General features: G+C 40.0%; 1 protein-coding gene across 5 annotated transcripts in view; it reads right to left on the bottom strand.

Moving 5' to 3' along the window:
• auts2a (activator of transcription and developmental regulator AUTS2 a) overlaps positions 1 to 18,761 on the bottom strand; it is a 495,511-nt gene extending 476,750 nt beyond the window's left edge. For all 5 annotated transcript variants that reach the window (XM_088321276.1, XM_088321280.1, XM_088321278.1 and 2 more), the window contains exons 1-2: positions 18,603 to 18,761; positions 10,898 to 11,622 (exon numbers count right to left, since the gene is read on the bottom strand). In XM_088321276.1, coding sequence (XP_088177402.1) covers positions 10,898 to 11,167 — 270 coding nt within the window. In that variant the 5' untranslated portion in view covers positions 11,168 to 11,622; positions 18,603 to 18,761. The remainder of the gene's footprint in view (positions 1 to 10,897; positions 11,623 to 18,602) is intronic.
• Between the last annotated feature and the right edge of the window lie 1,261 nt (positions 18,762 to 20,022).

Below are 20,022 nucleotides of genomic sequence, written 5' to 3'. Positions count from 1 at the left end.
ATAAAAGGCAAATCTTAAGTAGTGACACTTTTGCAGCTCTGAAAACTGCAAATTCTCGACTAAAAGTGCACCTGATTAAAAGCTACATGCTCAATTTTTAGAGAGAAACTCAATTTTGAAGCATAGGATTTTAATCGGCAGGTTTGAACAGCATTGATACCCTACGCACACCTGATGCCAACTGCATGGGGGGATAGGGGATTCTGCTTCGACGCTTTTGGCAGCAGAACGCCATCAGGCACCTGATTCCCCCACACACCTGAAGCCATGTCCAGCTGCGTCATCTTCAGCTCTGCTGAAGTTGTTTACGTCACGTTTTTTCGAAACATGTGGACATTCAAGATGGCGATTACAAAGATGACCACATATTTACTACTGCAACATAAGAAACCTTGAATGAGGGCTGGGTTAAAAAAAAATACAAGCCCTATTTTTCTAGACAACAGTTTTGAGAATAGTGGCAGATTGCAACACGGATGTGAGAAATTATTTGGGTTTTTTTTGTCATTGGCCTTTGAGGACTGCACCACATAAAACATGAGCCCTATATATCGTGCCACAGCGCCCGGGCAACCATACTGTAGAGAATAGCGCCAGATTGCAACACAAACAAGAGAGTCGTCTTTTGTGTTGTCATTGGTTGTTAGCACAGTACCGGATCAAATTGGATTTGTTTTGTATTTTGTCATGATTACTGATGTGACTCCGCTGTGCCCGCTCATTTTGCACTACCCGCCGCAGGCTCCCTGTCACTATTTGAACTCAGTCCTGTCAATTCCCTGTTGTCAGTCCGTCTGCGAATCTCCGTGATACAAGGCAAGCCTTTTTTGACCCTTACTGTCGCTTGTCCCGTTTCTGCTCCCGTGTTTGCTCCCGTCTGTCCCCCATCTTCGACCCGTTTTTGATCCTGACCTTTTTGCTCTCCCGTCCTGGCTTATGACTCACCTCCGACCCCGACCAGTTTTCGCTCTCCTGTCCCGGCTACCGACCCGTTTTTTTCTGTCCCCGGTGCCGCCATCCCTCGCCACGGAAGATCCACTTCCAAGTATGAGAGCGAACACCAGATCGTGGGCGCAGCCCTTCCTCGTTCCTTCAATAAAACTTGGTAATTGTGGTAAACGTTACACAAGTGGGTCCTGTTTCCGTTCTGGTCGTGACATTAAGAGTATAACAGGAAACTTCCGTGACCAGACATTACGCTGAAGATACAGAAAAAGAAGTGTAGTGCCTTTGATAGATAACTTCTACAGCTGTTCAATTACAATGTATAGATTGAGGACTTTATTTGTGGATGCAAAAGTTGAAATATCATGAGTACAGTGTAAGTATTGTAATAAATCCTGTCAAACATCCCATTTTGCTCCTGTTTTAAATGTTGGCAAACACATTGACTCATTTCTCTGGAAGGGCGTCATAAATGTTTCCAGCTGTCACCACGAGACAATGCCTTTGAGAAAAGAGTAGCTAGACGTTTTTCTCGATGCCGCCACGAAAACAAAAAAAAAAAAAGCCGCGCCATATTTAAAGCCACAGTATTCAAAATGTAGCAAACAGTGTCACAGTAAATTGAATAGTTTAAAGGTATTGAACTTACACATTGGATGGTTGTGTGTGCAGCTTGAATGTCCCAATCGGACTGTAACAACCCAACGTCCCAAATTTTTCTGTTGGATGTCAACTCAGAACATTGATGCTTCTTGTCGTACGTACCTTGTTGCACATTGCACACCGATTTGTTTTGCCTGAGTTCATGTGAATGCGCAACCGTCATCTAAACTGTGCCCCCATTCCCAATGACAGACATAAGTACAATTTGCATGTTCAGGAGCTCAACCGTGATCTCATACAAGATGTACGCAATACCTATCTAAGATAAAAAAAATAAAACAAGCTGAGAAGGATTTAAACATGCACACAGCTTTCTTCTCGTGAAAACTAAAATAAGTGTTTATGGCTTGCTGCTCTGGGCTTTTACTATCAAATCACCTACCACATGTTTGTAACAACCCAGCGTCAAGCAAGGCAGAAAAAAAACAACCGGAAGGGAAAGATAACACCTGTGCTGTAAAACAGTTTCTGGCCACCTCTTCTGTACCATGGACCGGTTTAACCTCTGACAATATTCTTGCGGTATGGCCTACAAATAAGATTATTAATAATAACAATAATACAATACCAAAGGTAGTAATGGAGCATTTTGAGCATGAGTTACAGTTGTAATGGAGCATTATGGGAATGAATCTAGCCAAAACAACGTTGCATAACGATTGACCAATATTTCACTTCAAACATAATGAGACCAAGCATCGTCTTAGACGCCTGGCTCAAATTTGTTTCTTGTTCCCTAAAATCTAGCGTAATCCTTTACAGCAAAAACTAACAGTGTTGTCTTCTTTACCAAAAACAGGCATTTTCTTTTTTCCACACTGGAAACTAGCATGTACATCGAAAATCAGCCTTGTCTTCTGAGATGAAAACTAATGGCATATTTTCCCCGTGGAATGCTGGCAAAGTCTTTCCATTTGCTTAATAATTTAACTGCATCATTAAAAAAGGCACAGGTTTCAAAGTGCATGAATATATTGCTTGTAGCCCAGGAAATAGTTAAAAAAATGTATCAGTCCATTAGTTTAGGTGAGTACAGTCTTAATTTGTGCATTTTTCGAGGGTTCAAATCATTCCCTTGATTAAATATAAAAGGTTTTACATTATTTTGTGTGTCCCTCTAGAAAACAAACGATTCCACATAGCTGCTCCTCCAAGACTTTTCCCATCATCAACTGTATACAAGCAATACTTTTAATGTAATTATTGCAATATCGTGCTCTTCTGTACACATCTTTATTTTGAATTTTCTTCAAACACAAGAAATGAAATAATAAAAAATGAAAAAAAAAACACTAAACTGTGGGTGGGCAAACGTTTTGAGCTGAGGGCCGCATTGGGTTAAAAAATTTGGTGGAGGGGCTTGGCCAGGAGACTTATCCAATTTTCATCATATGCATTTATGAATCAATTCCCATGCACACATGGACAAGTTATATTGTTTTTATATGAGCTTTTAAATGTATAAGTCTCATCAAAATGCTTTGGACATGCTCGTTAAATGCAATTAAAGCATAATAATATATCGGGACCCTGTTTTAAACATTAAACAAAAACTGATCCAATGACATCTGCTTTTGCCGGCTTTTGACAATCCGTACAAAATGCGCAAGGAAGACATTGCGATAGCCTGACTTGTAAAGACTAATTCCTTTCCACAAATCCTGAGACTTAATGGAATTTTGCTAAAATGTCTTTGTTTTAATTTGGGCTGCGTACTCCTCCCTGCTCTATCGCCCGAACCCCTCCACCTCATCTCTGAACTGAGATGAGGTGGAGGGGTTGCTTTTCACACTGGCGTACGGTTTTGCAAGGCAGATTTTAAGCACTAGCCAGTTTGTTTACGTTCGGGAAACTCTGGAAGCGGCTAATAGTATGTACTGTACTGTATTTTTGACACTGTATCCTGAAACGCCTTTGTAACTGGAGGCAATATTTTCGCGTGCAGTTACTTTGTGACCTGAAACTATCGTATGTAGAGACATTCGCAAGTAGAGCTACCACTGTACTGCTTGTAATTGAGGACTTCACAAATTGGTTCTTCCCCAAAAGGGTTTAGTTTGGGACTTTATCCATGGCAGACCTTGAGGAGACTTTAAAGACGGTGTCTTCCATGACTTTGATTCATCCATCTAATCACAAAATAAACATGCACACGTGGGTCTAAAGCAGCAATCATGTTGGTTAATAAATTTTACCTCAGTTTTACCGTCCCACTTCTGCAGCCTTCGAAACTTAAAGGCAACTGCGTTTTGAAATTGTTTTCGTTCCGATTTTTTCCAATGTGTCATCACACTATACAAGTTTCTCAACCTTGACAATCATTGACTGGCAGTCATTTATTTTATCTTGCAAGGTGGCAGTCATGGTTCCTAGGTGTTGGGACAAATGATTCCATTCATTAAACAACATCTAAAATATGTGTACTCATCCTTGAACAACTGTACCCTGCACAGGGTAATCTCCTGTATTTTAACAAGCACAAACTTAGGTGTAAAGCATCCAGAAGCACATTACATATTCTCTCACACGAATGCTCCCATTGAGGTTTCACTTCCGCATGACTTCTGGTAAGTAGTATTTTACCAATGGAGGGCTGGTTGCCAAGCAATGATGTGCTACGTTCATTAGCAATCCGTTCAAGAGCCATTAAATGCTGCTACGGAGAGTTTGAGGTCAGGGGTTAATTTGCAGCTTTTTATGCTGGGAATTCCCACCAACTCAGTTCTTGCAACCATCATCTATGGAATTGTAGTGCGTGTTTTAAATATATTTGTATAAATATTGGTAAGCAGCTCCAAAAAAGCATTAATGTACTGTACCTCTTTGCAAGCTAGCAGAAGGTGTTTCCAGTATTCAGCACAATACCTTGTCAAAACATTAACTTGCTTTAAATTCTAATTTGAATTACAATTTAATCTCAGGCCAGGCAGTTCTCTGTCACATTGTTAAGTAAACCGGAAGGTGATGAGCTTTTATGTAAGCATGCGTATGAAATGCAGGCCCAGGAGCAGTGTCACTCCAGCGTGGTGGTGACAGAGGGAAAGCTCTAGCATATTTTTCAAGGTGTCGGATAAGGGTGGGATGATATGCTTTGGACACGATTCGATTGTATCACGATACTAAGGTCCCGATTCGATTTATATCATGATTCTCGATAATTGCAATTATACAAGTACTGCGATTAGATATATAAAAGATGACTGCAATTTAATTGTCTTTCCTGAAAAACAAGCTACTTAAATAATACACTTCTGAGACAACAAATTGTGAATTATGTTCACACAATGAACATCAGTCTGTGTCAGTCAGTCCAGAAGCTGATATGTATTTCAACTGAGCCAATAAGAACATAACATGTACACTTGGCAAGAGTTTTACAGCCACTGAAATGTCAACGTAACACAACCGCAGCGGTATACGGGTCTGCTAAAAAGTCTGCAGACAATTTTGATCATGTCTAGTTATGTTTTTCTAAAAACCAAAACATGTCCATACTTTGGATTCAAAATGAATGGGCACTGGCCTTAGTGTTCGATTTCCTGTCACAATTAGGAATTTCTGGAGAAAACTAATTTTCACAGCCATAATTACGATTGGCGAGTGTATTGTCAACCCCCTCCCAACCCAACACCACGGAATGATATGCTATTGGGATAATATTAACTTAATATTAATATTCAACAGCTCAATGAAGAAGAGCAATATAATGGTCAAGAAATCAAGTTAAGAATTAATCAAGAAATCATTTTTTACTTGAAATGTTGTTTCTTTTATAAAAACAATTTCAGCCTTTTAGGTCAAAACATTTTGAGGAACAATACACAGTGGAGGTAACAGGCCTCAACTTTTCAGTAATTGAGTGCAAAAATGAGGTGCACAAATAAGAAAAAAATATTTCAACACACACACGTAGAGTGGATACAGCAGTAGAACAGATAAAAGTATTTTTGCTTCTCTTCAAGTTTGAAGATTTCAACACATTTAAAGTGAATGAAGCCAACAGCAAGTTTGTAGGCTTTGAAAACAAAGACTGGTAAACATTAAAATAAATTATATAACTGAGTAAACATAGTTTCTCTTAGAAACAGTAAAAAAAAACTAGTTAAAAATGACCGTACACACCCTTAAAATTGCACAACTTAAGCTATGTTATCATGACATAAACTTGAATATGAACTTGTAAACTTAAGCTGTATGACACACTAAGCAAAACAATTTCATCAAACCTGTACAGCATGTCTCTGAACGCTGGATTGTCAGTCTCATTGAACGGCAGCATTTCAGTAGCAATGTACCGTGTGATACAATCTGTCTAAGCTCTTTTCACTGGAACCTTCTTGAAACAAAGTTTGCAGACTGATTCTTCGGTATTTTGGGTCTTACCTCTGTGGCCAGGTATAAAATCACGATATATACTTGAATAAAATTTTTTGTCACACCCTTATTGCCTGACCTCATCAGAATTTAACTTCACCCAAAACACTTACTACTACGTGCTGCTTATGTTTTTTTTTTTTTTTCATCATGGTGTTTTTATTCACGTTATACGTCAACATTTTGGTCACAAGTGAGAACAGATTTCTGACAGTTTGGCTGACTGGGTAAAAACTGAATATTGTTTTTTTGAATGTGTAAAAAGCATACTAAAAACACACAGAAAAAAATGATTTAAAGAGTGCATTATAGAAGAATAGGTAATCTGACTGGGGTCGTACTTTGTGACATTATGATAATAAATGACATTGTAAACTAAAGGTCTTATCACTGATTCCACTTGATAAAATTTATGTCATTAAACAAAAAAATTACACTGAAATACACTAAGCTAAAAACAGAACATACCGTAAATTCCGGACTATAAGCCGCTACTTTTTCGCCCAAACATTCAACCCTGCGGCTTATTCAGTGATGCGGCCAATTTATGTAATTTTTCCAACAGCCGCCAGCGGTGCTCGAGTACAAGGCACATGACGCAGCTTACAAGCTAAGCGCAATCGAGCAGTCCGATAAAGAAGGAAACAGAGCTACTGCACGCACTTTACCTTGGGAGCGTGTTTTTGAATAAGGGAGCGTGGGACGAGTCTATACGACAAAGTCTCTTTCCCATACTAAAGGAGGACAACTTTGATGACGACAATTATAGGGAGGAATATGAGAACAGTTTACCGTGATTTCTATATGTACGGTATGTTTTTGTAACAGACCCGTTAACTATTTAGCGAGCGTGTTGTTAGTAGCATTTTGCTACCCTTCACAGGAACGGTTTGGGATGAAAGTTGTAATATTATTATTAAAGCTTTGAAAACTCTCTCGGTGTCTCCTCTTAAAATGTGGTGGGTGCGGCTTATAATCAGGTGCGCTCTATAGTCCGGAATTTACGGTACTTTAGATACTAGGTAATACAAAAGGATGCCACAGAAATGGATAGAAGTCAATGGCTCCAAAGGGACATTTTCAAGCACCTCTCGAGCGACGAAAGTATCGTAATCTGACTATCATAATAATACAGTGAGGACAAATGCTAATGCACAGATCCTAGAGATTTGGTCGCACCAATGAAACGACAGATTGCTATCACACCGCGGTGATAAGGAAATGCAAGCAAGTTATTCATAAAAAGTTGACCTTGTGAAGTTGGATTGTTTTTTTGTTTTTTTTTAATGCAAGGAAATCTAACTTTACATTTTATGCAAATGTAAATGCTCTGAAGCTAGAACGACCAAAGGAGAATGATCTGAAAGCAGCTTTGGGCCCGGTCACACAGCCGTTTGCGTCTGTATCGCGGGTAAAATTTTGCGATTTTTTTTTTGCCCGTGGTTGCCCGCGATGGAAAATGCGCAACATTGGCCAACCCGCTGTTCATCGTGGTATGCCCGCAAAACAGACGCCGGCGACTGTTCCGCTTCCTCATCGCGTCATTTCCGCGTCATTTCAGCGTGTGGACCACGGGTATAAAAGCTGCCGAGCCGGCGTTATGCCGAGAAATGCATCCTTGCCGAGATTTTCATCCCCTCGCTACTACAACCACTTTTACCTCGTTTTATCTCACTTTTATATCACTTTTAGGGAATTTAATGGCGAACATATAACCAAAACCACTTCGTCTTGCATTTGTTGGGAATGTAATACAACTTAAACCATTCCGTCTTTGTATTTGTTGTGAATGTAATCGAACGGTAATGCACGCCGTATACAAATCACTTTTGAGCAGGTAACATGTTTATTTTGCCTTTTTCTATTCAAATCGCTCGTATCGAAACTGTTATGCACTCTACCATAAAGCTTATTTCTGCATAATAAGCTTTTCGGTAGAGTGCATAACAGTTCTCAAAAGTAGCACGTCGTTCCGCGTCATTTCCGCGTCATTGCCTCGTGTGTACCACGTGTGCCGCCCGCGGTTAACACGTGGTCTAAAGTTTTGAGCAGCGCAAAACTTTTTTGCGCCGCTAACCGCGTGTGAATTTCCGACCGCGTGTAAAGCACTGCTGTATCTTGTCTGTATGGCGATCTCAAAGCGTCCAACAGCGTCTGCTTCACGGGCAGAAATTTCTGCCTCGATACGCCCGTGAAAGGCTGGGTGACCGGGCCCTATGGGACTAACACATTCCAAAGGAACGAATTCCTGGAATTACTTTTCTCTGTAACAAGTACTGTAAATTTAGTAACTCAACTGCCGTTTGTTCATGGAGTGTTACTCATTCAATTCAGATGATGATTTTCAATGCTCTCCAACAGTTGATTATTTTTGCATCACTCATATAGTCACTTACCACCCGCAATACACCAGCAAAACTGGATGGGCATGTTTATATCAAGTAAAGTGCAACGAAATACGATTGTCGTGGCGCCGTCTCAAGCACAGAGTACAAGGGCGCTGAATTTCTCCTCATGCAGATATTACCTCTTCTGTATACACTAAAATATGGGTGTACACAATTGTTTAAATTTATTTTATCATGTGGGTATTTCAAGCATTTTAGGGGGTTGGTTCTTAAGGGTGTGTACGGTCATTTTTAACTAGTTACTTTCAGAGTAACGTGCTACCTTGCGGTGTCAATAGTCAGGGGGTGAGGAGGTTGTTACCTGAGTTACATTTTAAATGAAGTAACTGTAACTTATTATTATTTTTCAGTAACACGGCCAATACTGTCTAAGAGTGACAAGAATTAACGCATGGTCGGTCAAAGGGCAGCCATAGATGACTGCAGCTGGATAACTAAAACAGGGGGCTAAACTGGGATGGATGTACTGACTTTTATACGAAAACACATTACTCTGCACTACCAAATGTTACAGTAAAGCCTACCGATTTGTACACTCAACGGCTCTCATGCATGACTAAAATAACACTACATAGCTCATATGCTCAGTGAACTTATGCTTATAGCACAAATCCAATTCAGAAATCCTTCACGTGTACACGATAAAATATCCCATTACATAATAATATTGTGTCATGCTTTCTAAATGTCAAGCTGATCGAAGTCACAATTCACAAAAATGTAATTGGAAGGCAGCCTGTGGCAATCAAAAGACTAGTCAGATGACTATAAATCATGCTATTGTGATTAAACTCACTGCAACATGGATCAAATGGCATTTCTCCGCCGCGAGCGAATAAACGCATAACAGCCTCTACAGCAGCAGATAAATACTCCTCATGAGGAATGCCACTCTAGTAGAAAAATCTTATAAAAATGAACCCAAAGTGAGCAGGCACCTCTTAGAGGTAGTCCATATGCTTATATGCAGGTAATCCTCGGATCAAAATATTGTCGATATTCAGGTTTATAGGAACATGCAAAAAACAGTATAAACTGTAATTCGGACCGTTAATAGTCAGATTAAGAAGGTTGTTCGTTGAATACTTGTTCATGTAAAGCCATCCTGTTAATCTGCTGCCTTATAGCAAATACTGAATTTCTTATTGCGTTACTTGTTTTAGTTTTTTATTGGTCCCACATGTTGATGTGTCTGCCACATTTTGATATATTTTTTTCTCTTTGTGGTCTCTTGTTTCTCGCGGGTGTTGCATTTCAACAAGAACCTGAGATAACCAAAAACATAAAGTAGAAATGTTGAATGTATTTATCTTTTAAAGTCTATATGATGCAATAAAAGCAAAGAACAAACACTATATACACGCTCGATCATTGATTTGACAAATTAAAGTCCTGTACTGCATATCCTTACCCACAAAAACAGACTGTGCACCATCAGGCTCTACTCCCCTATGACACACCTCAGGAAAAGGTGCCCGAACGACCGTGGTGGTTAAGGGATCCGTGAACCGTGAACCTAATAATTCTGCTTTTGTTTTCATCACAAATAACTCCTGTACTGTAAGACTATGATAAAAAAAATGCTGCTTTATTGCACTACTGATTCTGTCGCCATTCTGTCGACGTTATAAGAATATAAAAATGTTGCGTAAAAAATGAAAGGAACAAATAAAAGTCATGTTATTTATAAAGTTTTTTTTAAACTTATAACTTCTGCACTGTCAAATTGTAATTTAAAAAACAAAACAATCTGGCTGCTATATTGCGTTATTAATTCTGGAGACTCAGTATTTTTACTTGAAATAATATTTTTTCGCCATAATGTTGACATTTTTGGGAAACCACAAAAACGGGAAGAAAAGGGGTAGGGTAACTATTTAGCCAATCAGAATGCAGAACACAATGCACAACGGATATCCACAAAGGAGCAAAAACCACAAAAAGAAAACCAAGATACAGCAAGGGATGAATGTACTAACTTTATTTTCAAAATACTGTGCAATGAAAGGTATTTTGTATTGTTTGTTGACAAGCTTATAGAGTATTTGTATGTTGTTACAATGCTGCTTTTTTTGTTTGACTCTATAGACTTGGGTTCTGAAAGAGTTGCTGCAGTACAAGTATCTATTTATACTGTTAAAGGTTTTTACATGGTATTTTTTACACTATTTACACTTTCTGACTTATATATTTTGCAATGGAAGGTATAGATCTCAGGTTGACTTTGCTATATGAAATTCCAAGAAGTAGCAAAACCGTGAAAAAAATTAAACCACAATACAACGAGGGATTACTGTATTATGATTTTTCCAAAAACCCAAATTCTGTTCTCAGTCCTACTATATCCTTCTGGTAAACACACCCAATGATGGCCTCATTTTAAACCAAGCACCACATTTAAAACCAAGACTTTGAAACAAGCAGCTCATCCAAAGCAAACCAATTCCAGCCAGCACAAAATTCTTAAAACCAACACAGCAAGCGATGAGACGGTTATCAGAACTCACCTCCAGAGACTCCAGGGTCACAAATCCCGTAATGGAAAAGCCGTCGATGATGTCCTCCTCTGCAGAAGTAGACTCCCTACGTTTTCTCCGCGGAGGTCTCGGACGGGACGAAGAAGGCTCCCTGTTGCCTTCCCGTTCCGAGTCAGACGAGAAGTGAAAGACGGAGCCCTTAACATATTTTTTGCTTATCCCGTTTGATCTCCTCTCCTGATTCCTCTCCGACCTCGACTTCTTCTTCTTGCGCGGGCCGCTGGTTTGAGGGCCATCCATGTCTTTCTTAGGAAAGCTTTAGATAAACCCTCTCTCCAAATGAGAGGCAAAGTCTTTCGAGATTAAACACTGGAATCACGCCAAATCCACTTGGATCCCAGGGGTGGATATCCCAGGATATATTATGAGAACATTAGATCCGAGATAAATGTGAATATTCAGCAAGATGAAGCCTTTTACAGCTAAAACTGCACCCAGTCACTAAATCAAGCTCAATTCAGCATCCAGGAACAGTCCCCAGCAGCAATCCATCAAATGTGAAAGCAGTGCTGTAAAGTCATCGATTAAGCAGCACCAGGGCCAAGAAAATGTCTGTTATACCAAAGGAGAAGCTTTTCAAGTTAAAGCCAAAGTCTGCCGAAGAAGCGGTGGTCCCCATGGCGCGTCCTTCACGTGGTGTCGCAACTTCTCCTACTGTCCAGTTGTCCGCACGCCAACACAGAAAATCAGCCGCCCTGTTGGATGAGGAATGAGAAAGCAATTTGCAATATGATCACCAAGCATAGAAGACCTTCTCAGTTAATGACACAGATTTCCAAAAGGTGTGGCCGATTATTCAACAGGTTTTTGCTCTTCCCCATTATGAGTGATGAATGTTTGATGAGGATGACTACACTCTCTATCTCAAGTCATAAAACTTGATACATCATTATGTCTTCAAGACTATTCTACAAACAACTCAGATGATCTTTTTCAAAAATGTTTATTACTGCAAGCATTTTACAGAGATGATATTCCATTGTAGCACTTGATCTATGTTCAAATAAATCATTTACAGCATCTGTTCTAACTTAACTCCTTTAAATTCCGACTGGAGAGTGCACAGGATTTAAAGGCACAGGCTTAAGCATCAATGAAAACAAACTTATTAATGTCCGTTTCTTACATTTTAAGCCTGGTGCAAACCTGCCGCCGTTTGTTTGGAGTATGCCAAACAATGCGTTGAAGTAGTTTTCAGTTGCGCCGTTTTTCAATTCTGCTCTGAGTTGTTTAGGTTACGTGTTTTCATATTGTGTGACTATTGAAGATGGCAATTAAAAAGACGAGCACATATTTACAACGGCATCGAAAGAAAACAAGAATAAGAGGTGCGCCGCTAAAAATGTAAGTCCTATATTACCGAACAACAGCGCAAGCGCCACCATACTGTGGAGAACAATGCCAGATTGCAAGAAAATGTGGCTTTTTGTGTTGTCATTGGCTGTTGCCGCGGTAATGGACCCTTAATTCTTTGTATTTGTTATTGTTCCTCAAGGATTGAGTAACTTCAGCAACCTAACATTTATGCAGATGATGAGGAAATAAATTTAGCTTTTTTGATAAATAGTTTCCACCATTGTTAGGATGAATTCATTGAGGACTTGATTTGTGGATGAAAAATTTGAAATATCGTGAGTACTTTGTAAATATTGGATAAACCTCCCGTTTTGCTCATTTTTTGTATTAAAAGAACAATGTTGAAAAACACTTGGACCAATTTATTTATATAATCATTACAAACTTGCATAAGTGTAGAACTGCACTGCAACATTATGTGAGCTATATATCATTAGAAACAGCATTGCTGTAACATTGCCACTTAAACAAAAAACGTTCTAAATCATAATCTAATCTGATTATGGGTTAAAAGGGAATTAACCATGACGGCAATATCCCTACATTAAAATTGCCACAATGTCGTCGTCATCATGTCAAGATTGAATCAAAGCACCTGTCAACAGTGTTAATAATATGGGAATAATGCCATAATAAATAATGCTGTCACGGAACGGCGTTATTTTTTCAGTAACGGGGTAATCTAACTATGTTTTCTCCCGTTACTGTTACAGTCAAACAAGGTGCGTTACCTTGAATAAATTGAGACCAGGAGTGTTTGCTAGACCTGTGTTTACTTTTGTGTCACTCGCAAGTAAATCATAACATACAACAGTAAACATTTCTGTACATGCTGCGCATGTTCAGTATCAATGTGACATAGAGGATACTGTGGTTCTTATGTTATTAACCACATAAAAGAAAATAGAGGGAGGGATTGAATAGTCACTTTATATTGTTTTACCATTGACTTTTGTGGTGAACAAAATATTTTAAGTTCAGTTACCTATTTCTACTATCTCACTCTGTGAGTTAGATTTATTGTATTAAACTCACTTTATGTTGTTTACTGTTATTTTATTGTATTTACTTTTGTCGTACCTCAACTTACTCAATACTGCTCAGAAAATTGCTAATTCTTTGACATACAACTTCGGAAATAGTTACTTTCCCTGGTAACTCGTTTTTTTACTTAAGTGGATGAGTTTTACCCTCTCAGTGTCGTTCTACTCTTGGGATCTTACATTCATATCATTAAATTTCCAAAAACTAAAATAATCATTTCTTTAGGGAGGAGTTAGATTTTTTAGCTTGACATCATACATGTAATAATATCTTATTTTTCTGATTTAAGTCTTTATTACATGCTTATCCTGGAGTGTCATGTCTAATGTTGTTGAAAACTATGTTAACTACATTATCATTATTGACGATAAAGACAATTCTGATTCTACTCTCATGTATGATAATCCATCCAGCCATTATCTGCATTTATCCGAGAAGGGTCGTGGTGGTGCTGGAGCCCAGCCCAGCAATCTTCAGACAGTGGGCAAGAGACACCCTGAACTGGTTGCCAGCCAGTCGCAGGGCACACAGAGACAGACAACTCATTTGCTCATTCACACCTAGGGAAAATTTGAACAGGCCAATTAACCTGACATGCATGTTCTTGGAATTAACTCAAGCACGGGGAGAACATGCAAACTCCACACAGGAAGGTTTGATCCCAGGACCTCAGAACTGTGTCGCACATGCGTAAACAACTGCGCTGCCGTGCTGCTGTATGATAATTAGTTATGTTAATACAAAAATCAGGTACACTGAGGTAGCATGTCAAATTCATTCAGTGCATTTACTTGGGCTTCATGTTTTGCTGTTTATTTGCCCAGATAAACAGCAGGTTATTGTGTTTTGCCTGTTACATCAAAGGACTTACAACGAAACGTTAAGAGTCCAATACAGCACTACTTTGAACAAACAGACCTTCACTTTGTAGTGGGAGAGAGGCGCAGAGGTATTGCACCGTTAACGCGTCACCAAACATATCAGGAGCAATTTGTCACAGTCAACAACCATGTTGAGCTTCACGGTGTCTCCTTGCACACAGGTTGTCAGGTTGTCATGTAATGTGGCTCATTTCCAATGTTCGTACTAACGGGTTTCAAGGGACGCAATTACTGTTCTCTGTAACAAGTACTGTAACGTGTTATTAACTGATTCAATGCCAGACGCTTCTCTCATATGGGAAGAGCAGGGGCCTGTCAATTTTTGCCATTTTGATTCCGCGTGTAGATATTTTCCTCTACATATATACTTGCATCCGAGACGAATTTACAACTATAAAGTGAAATACTGTCAGGGATGCAGTTTATACGTGCATATTATATTGAAGCATGTGGGGACAGGGGTGTGGCAAACAGCAAATCAATGAGGCAAACATGAGCACAAAAATTACGGTAAAAGTGTGCTGAATTGTTATTTTTATTAGTCAAATTATTTTTGAAATACATCGTGCCTGGAGAAAAAAAAGAGAAGGTCTTGGACAGGACCCAGAAATGGAAGAGACCTTGGGAGTAGTTTGAAGACCAGAGACAAAATGGATATGGAGTTTCCCGGTCAAGTGTTGTTTTGCAAGCTCTCAGATTGCAAAAGCCAGGAAATAAGAAGGTTTTGCTGCTGCCACGGGTTGGTGCAAACCCATCCATCCATCCATTCATTATCTGCACCGCTTGTCCTCAGTAGGGTCGCGGGGTTGCTGGAGCCCATCCCAGCTATCTTTGGGCAGTGGGGAGGGGACACCCTGAACTGGTTGCCAGCCAGTCGCAGGGCACACAGGGACAAACAATGCGCTCGCTCATTCACACCTAGGGACAATTTGGACCGGCCAATTTACCTAACATGCATGTTTTTGGAATGTGGGAGGAAACCGGAGTGTCCAGAGGAAACCCACACAAGCAGAAAGAACATGCAAACTCCACACAGGAGGTTCGATCTCATGACCTCAGAACTGTGCCGCAGACGCGCTAACCACTGCGCCGCCGTTAGTGTAAACCTTTTCTTCAATTTATTTGATTTTGTGCTTCCTTGCCAATATAAATGTTATTTTTTGCTACAAGTTACATTCAGAGAAACACAATACTTTTTGGTGTCAGTAATCAGGGCCGGGGGGGTATTTAAGGTGTAACGGAATTACTTTTTAAATGAAGCGACTAATACTTTTTTTAGTAATGCGCTAAAAACTGCTTATTACAGCTCGGCACATCAAGTAAAGGTAGAAATCCTGATAAGTGGTTCAAGCTTTTTTTTCCCAGGGTTAATGCAGAAGATTTCTTTTTTTCACTCTTACTCAAGCAATGAAGACAATTAACCAACACTTAATTAAATAGACAGTGTGTATTATTTAGTGCCCAAACGCAAAGGAGATTTAGGATACCAGTTCTTTATTTTGCCATTTAGTGTCCTCTGCTGTACGTTGTTTTGACTATAACTTCATTGTTTCTATCGGCCAATCACTGGTTTTGATCCCCACACTCTTAAGGGCTGTTCTGTTTTTGTAACCTTGAAGATTTAATAAAGAGAGGGCTTGGAGGAGGGCTTTAGCAGAGAATGGAATTCTCTTATTTAAGGGCCGCTTTCCTGGTCCTCCTTGCATGTTCAAAATCCATTGCTGTCTTCGCTCCTTATTTTGAGTGTCTACTAAAGTTGAAACTTAACAAATACAAAAAATACTGTTTTAAATAATAAGGAAAATACTTAAGCTATTATGTATGCATGTATGTATGTATTATGTATTATAAATGACAGACTGCTGTCACAGTCTTGTACCACGGACAGACTGAGGAGATGTTTTATTCCTCATACCATGAGGCTTTTTAACTCCCCCCGGCGGAGTAAAGGCCCACATTAAGCCACACCCCCCAGATTGCATATTACTGTATTTTTATTGCAGTGTGTATTCTGTGTAGCACTATCTAGATACTCTATATAACACGTCACATTGGGTATTTGTGTATTGTATTCTTTTTGCTTTATGATTGTTTTGTTCTTCAGCGCAGGGATGCTGCTGAAAGTGTGAATTTCCCTGCGGGGATGAATAAAGTATCTATCTATCTATCTATGTAAACGTGCATGCTTTTAATACTTGTAGATCGAGAAATAACGATTCATTTGACCTATCATGAGACTCACTTAAAGGGAGCTGATATAATTATCTGCCATCTTTCTGTCATGGGTACCCAAAAACTTCAAAAAGGCTGGGGCATTGTTTTTTAAATGTGTGTTTTGGTCACTTTGAGTCTGTCACGATTACCGATGTGATGCACCTGTGCCCGCTCCTTTGGCGCCAACTGCCTCTGACTGATTGGCTCCCTGTCACTATTTAAACCCACGTCTTTCTGTCATCTGTTGTCAGTCCGTCTGCAAACCTTAGTGTACTCTAGGCAAACTTTTTCGACCCTGACTCCCACTTGCTTTTGCTCCCGTCTGTTTCCCGGCTTCGACCCGTTTTTTTGATCCTGACCACATCTACTCTCCGCTCCTGGCTTTCCACTCGTTTCTGATCCCGACCACGTTTTTTGCTCTCCTGCCCCGGCTACTGACCCGTTTTTTCCCGTTCCCGACAGCGCCCTCGCTCACCACGGAAGTCCAACTTCCGCGTTCAGCGCGACCTGCTTCCCGCGTACAGCGATCACCAGATCGTGGGTGTAACCCTTTCCTTTCTTCTCATAAAAATGAGAGAAACGTAACGCAAGTGGGTTCTGTCTCCATTCTGGTCCTGACAGAGTCTCTGTGACTTGTGCTCATCTAGTAGTCAAATTCCACACATTGTCCCTTTAAAAACCCTTAAGTGTTCTTATGAACAGATCCAAATCTTAATGTATTTATAAAGCACTTTTCAGGCACTGAAAGGCAACTCTAAGTGTTATATAAAAGCATTCAATTGACCATAAGATAAAACACTAATACACCCCCCGCAGCAAAAATGACGGGTATTTTTACACATATTATGTTTTTAAATATATAGATTATAATAAATTAATAGCAAGTTAATAATCTCAGATGCGCCTCGGCATGTGTTCACCTTGATGCCCATTAGATGAAATACATAATGCACAAATCAATCCACTAAAAACACTACAGTTATTTAAAAGCACACTAGTTTAGCGGAACCTGGCCTTTTGTTGTATATCATGGGCGTAACCAGCCTGTCTTTGGGGGTGAACCAGCACCCCAAAATTGAGTTCAAGCACCCTCAAAATTATTTGTTTCATTAATAAAGTACAGGATGGACTTAAATATGATAGATTAAAATACATCTGAAATAAGGAAATCCAAACCAAAATGTGAACATCCCAGCGTCGCAAATACTCCAATGCCATGAAATGGTTCCGTCCATTTGATTTCTAGCACCGCTCTCTTTCACTCCCCGCTCCTCTTTTGCTCGGCTAGTGTCACTTGCGGCATAGTGGCAGAGTCTGTGGAAGCTCCGGTGTATTACGATCAGACTATGTTATACAGTGGTTATGTTGAACAACTATATAACCACCCAATACTATGACTTTGTTATCATTAACCAATATTAGTACTAATTTCAGCTACATTGAATGAAGCAATGTTCAATTTAGCTAAATTGTTGTGTGTGTCTGTGTGTAAACTATGTTTGCGGTCACCCTCTCAGCACAAGCATGGACATAAAGACGTATTCTGAGAGATGTGTATTTTCTTCCCATCAGTCGACTCCATTTTCATCACATGTTGATGGATTATCTATAACCATTTACTATTAAAGAAAAGTTGTGACCTGATACAGATATTCTTGATACTGAATTCTCATCTTGTTGGTGATAAAACCGCTTGTTTTTGAGAACACAGCGGTAGATTATTTCTTATTTTATCACATATTAGTTATTTCAATGGAAAAGAAGAAAAAACATTTTAACCAGCCAGACACTCTGAACCTAAAATTGCCCCTGTGGTATCTTATTCCTTTTTTGCACCTCCATTTAGTAAAAGACTTGTAACCCTTGTCTCTTTTGTGTGTGCGTGTGTCTGACTGCTGCTGTCAATAGAGATCTCCAGTTGGAAAATCCGGTGCAGCACCTCAGCAGGCGGCAGCGGCGGACTGACAGTGCCTCATGCATTTTACACTACAACATTATTGTACAAGCACACGCAACAAAAGCATGCACAGTGCACACATGACACAACAACACCCCCCCCCCCCCTCTCTCTCTCTCTCTCTCTCTCTCACACACACACACACACACACACACACTCTCCCTCTATCTCTCTCCAGCGCTCTCTCTCCAAGACACGTCATGCAAAACCAAGAAATGCAAACCCTTGCGAGTGGGGGAGGAAGCGTCCGGGATAAGTTGCAGCCCGTCAGTCAATGCTAGAAAATAAGAAAAAGACGAGTCACTTTGCAGGTGACAAAAATCGATCCCCCAGCAAACGTGTATGCGCCCTCAGCTCGTTTTCCGACTTCCAGGATCCCAGAGACTCGGGGACCCGGGCGCAGGGATACGGCGGTGCCGCAGTGCCGCTTTACATGCTCCGCGCTTCCTCCTCCACGCAAATAGTGCTGCGATGTCTCGCAGGGTCGCTACAACGTGGTTCTTGTTGCTGCCAAATCAGGGACCAGGTGTTTTTTTTAATATTAGCCTTGCAATATAAAAACACACTGAGAATTAAAATTCAAGGTGTTCCAAAAAGTGTTGAGCAAATTTGAAGTCCCCCTATCTGCCTAACTATGAATGAAGTGGGATAAAAGTGTCATTAAAAATCAATTTACATACATTCATGGGTATTATCAGCCTATTTTGGGGGGTGCTCACCCTCAAATTTGACCTAAGCATCCACAAAAATTATAGCATTCTTGAAATTTCATATTCTTTTATAGAGCACAGGAAAGGCTTAAATATGATGATAAACGCTAGATTTTTCGTTTGGCTAGTGTCACTAGCGGCATAGCGGCGGCGTCTGGTGAGAGTATGTTTTATTTTAAAAAAATAAAAGTGAAATTTTATAAATTGTTGAATAGAATGCGACATTGTCTAATACATTAAATGCGTATATGTGTGTAAAATCTCATACAAATAAATCAGTAACAACTGGGCATAGCATAGTAATAGTGTTTCCGTTAATCACAAAGTGTAATTTTATGTACACAAATGGGAAGTGACACTTCTGAACAGTATTGAATGATCCTAAATCCATCCATTATCTGCACCACTTATCCTCAGTAGGGTCGCAAGGGTGCTGTAGCCCATCCCAGCCATCTTGGGGCAGTGGGCAGGGGACACCCTGAACTGGTTGCCAACCAGTCGCAGGGCACACAGGATCAGACAATCCGCTCGCCGTTTCACACCTTGGGACAATTTTGTCCGGCCAATTAACCTTTTTGTTTTTGGAATGTGGGAGGAAACCGGAGTACCCAGAGGAAATCCACACAAGCACAGGGAGAACATGGAAACTCCACACAAGACGGTTTCATCCCATGACCTCAGAACTTTGCCGCACACGCGCTAACCACAGCGCTGCCATGCTGCCCTATTGCAGTTGCTGTGTTTTATGGAAACGTGGCTCAGGTTTAGCATCCCGGACGCCCAGAGGAAACACACGCAAACAAGAACATGCAAACTCAAAACAGGAGGTTTTCTGATCCTTAATCACTTTAAATAAAATAAAAGAAATAAAAAAATAACCAGCCAGACAACTTGTGTGCTCAGCACTCCCAAAGTATTCGCACTAAAATGACC

The sequence above is a fragment of the Urocampus carinirostris genome, chromosome 17, assembly GCF_059441175.1.
Source record: "Urocampus carinirostris isolate Australia breed hairy pipefish chromosome 17, RoL_Ucar_1.0, whole genome shotgun sequence".
Taxonomy (NCBI): domain Eukaryota; kingdom Metazoa; phylum Chordata; class Actinopteri; order Syngnathiformes; family Syngnathidae; genus Urocampus; species Urocampus carinirostris.
The sequence above is the reverse complement of the archived record's forward strand: the minus strand, read 5'-3'. Positions and strand labels throughout refer to the sequence as shown.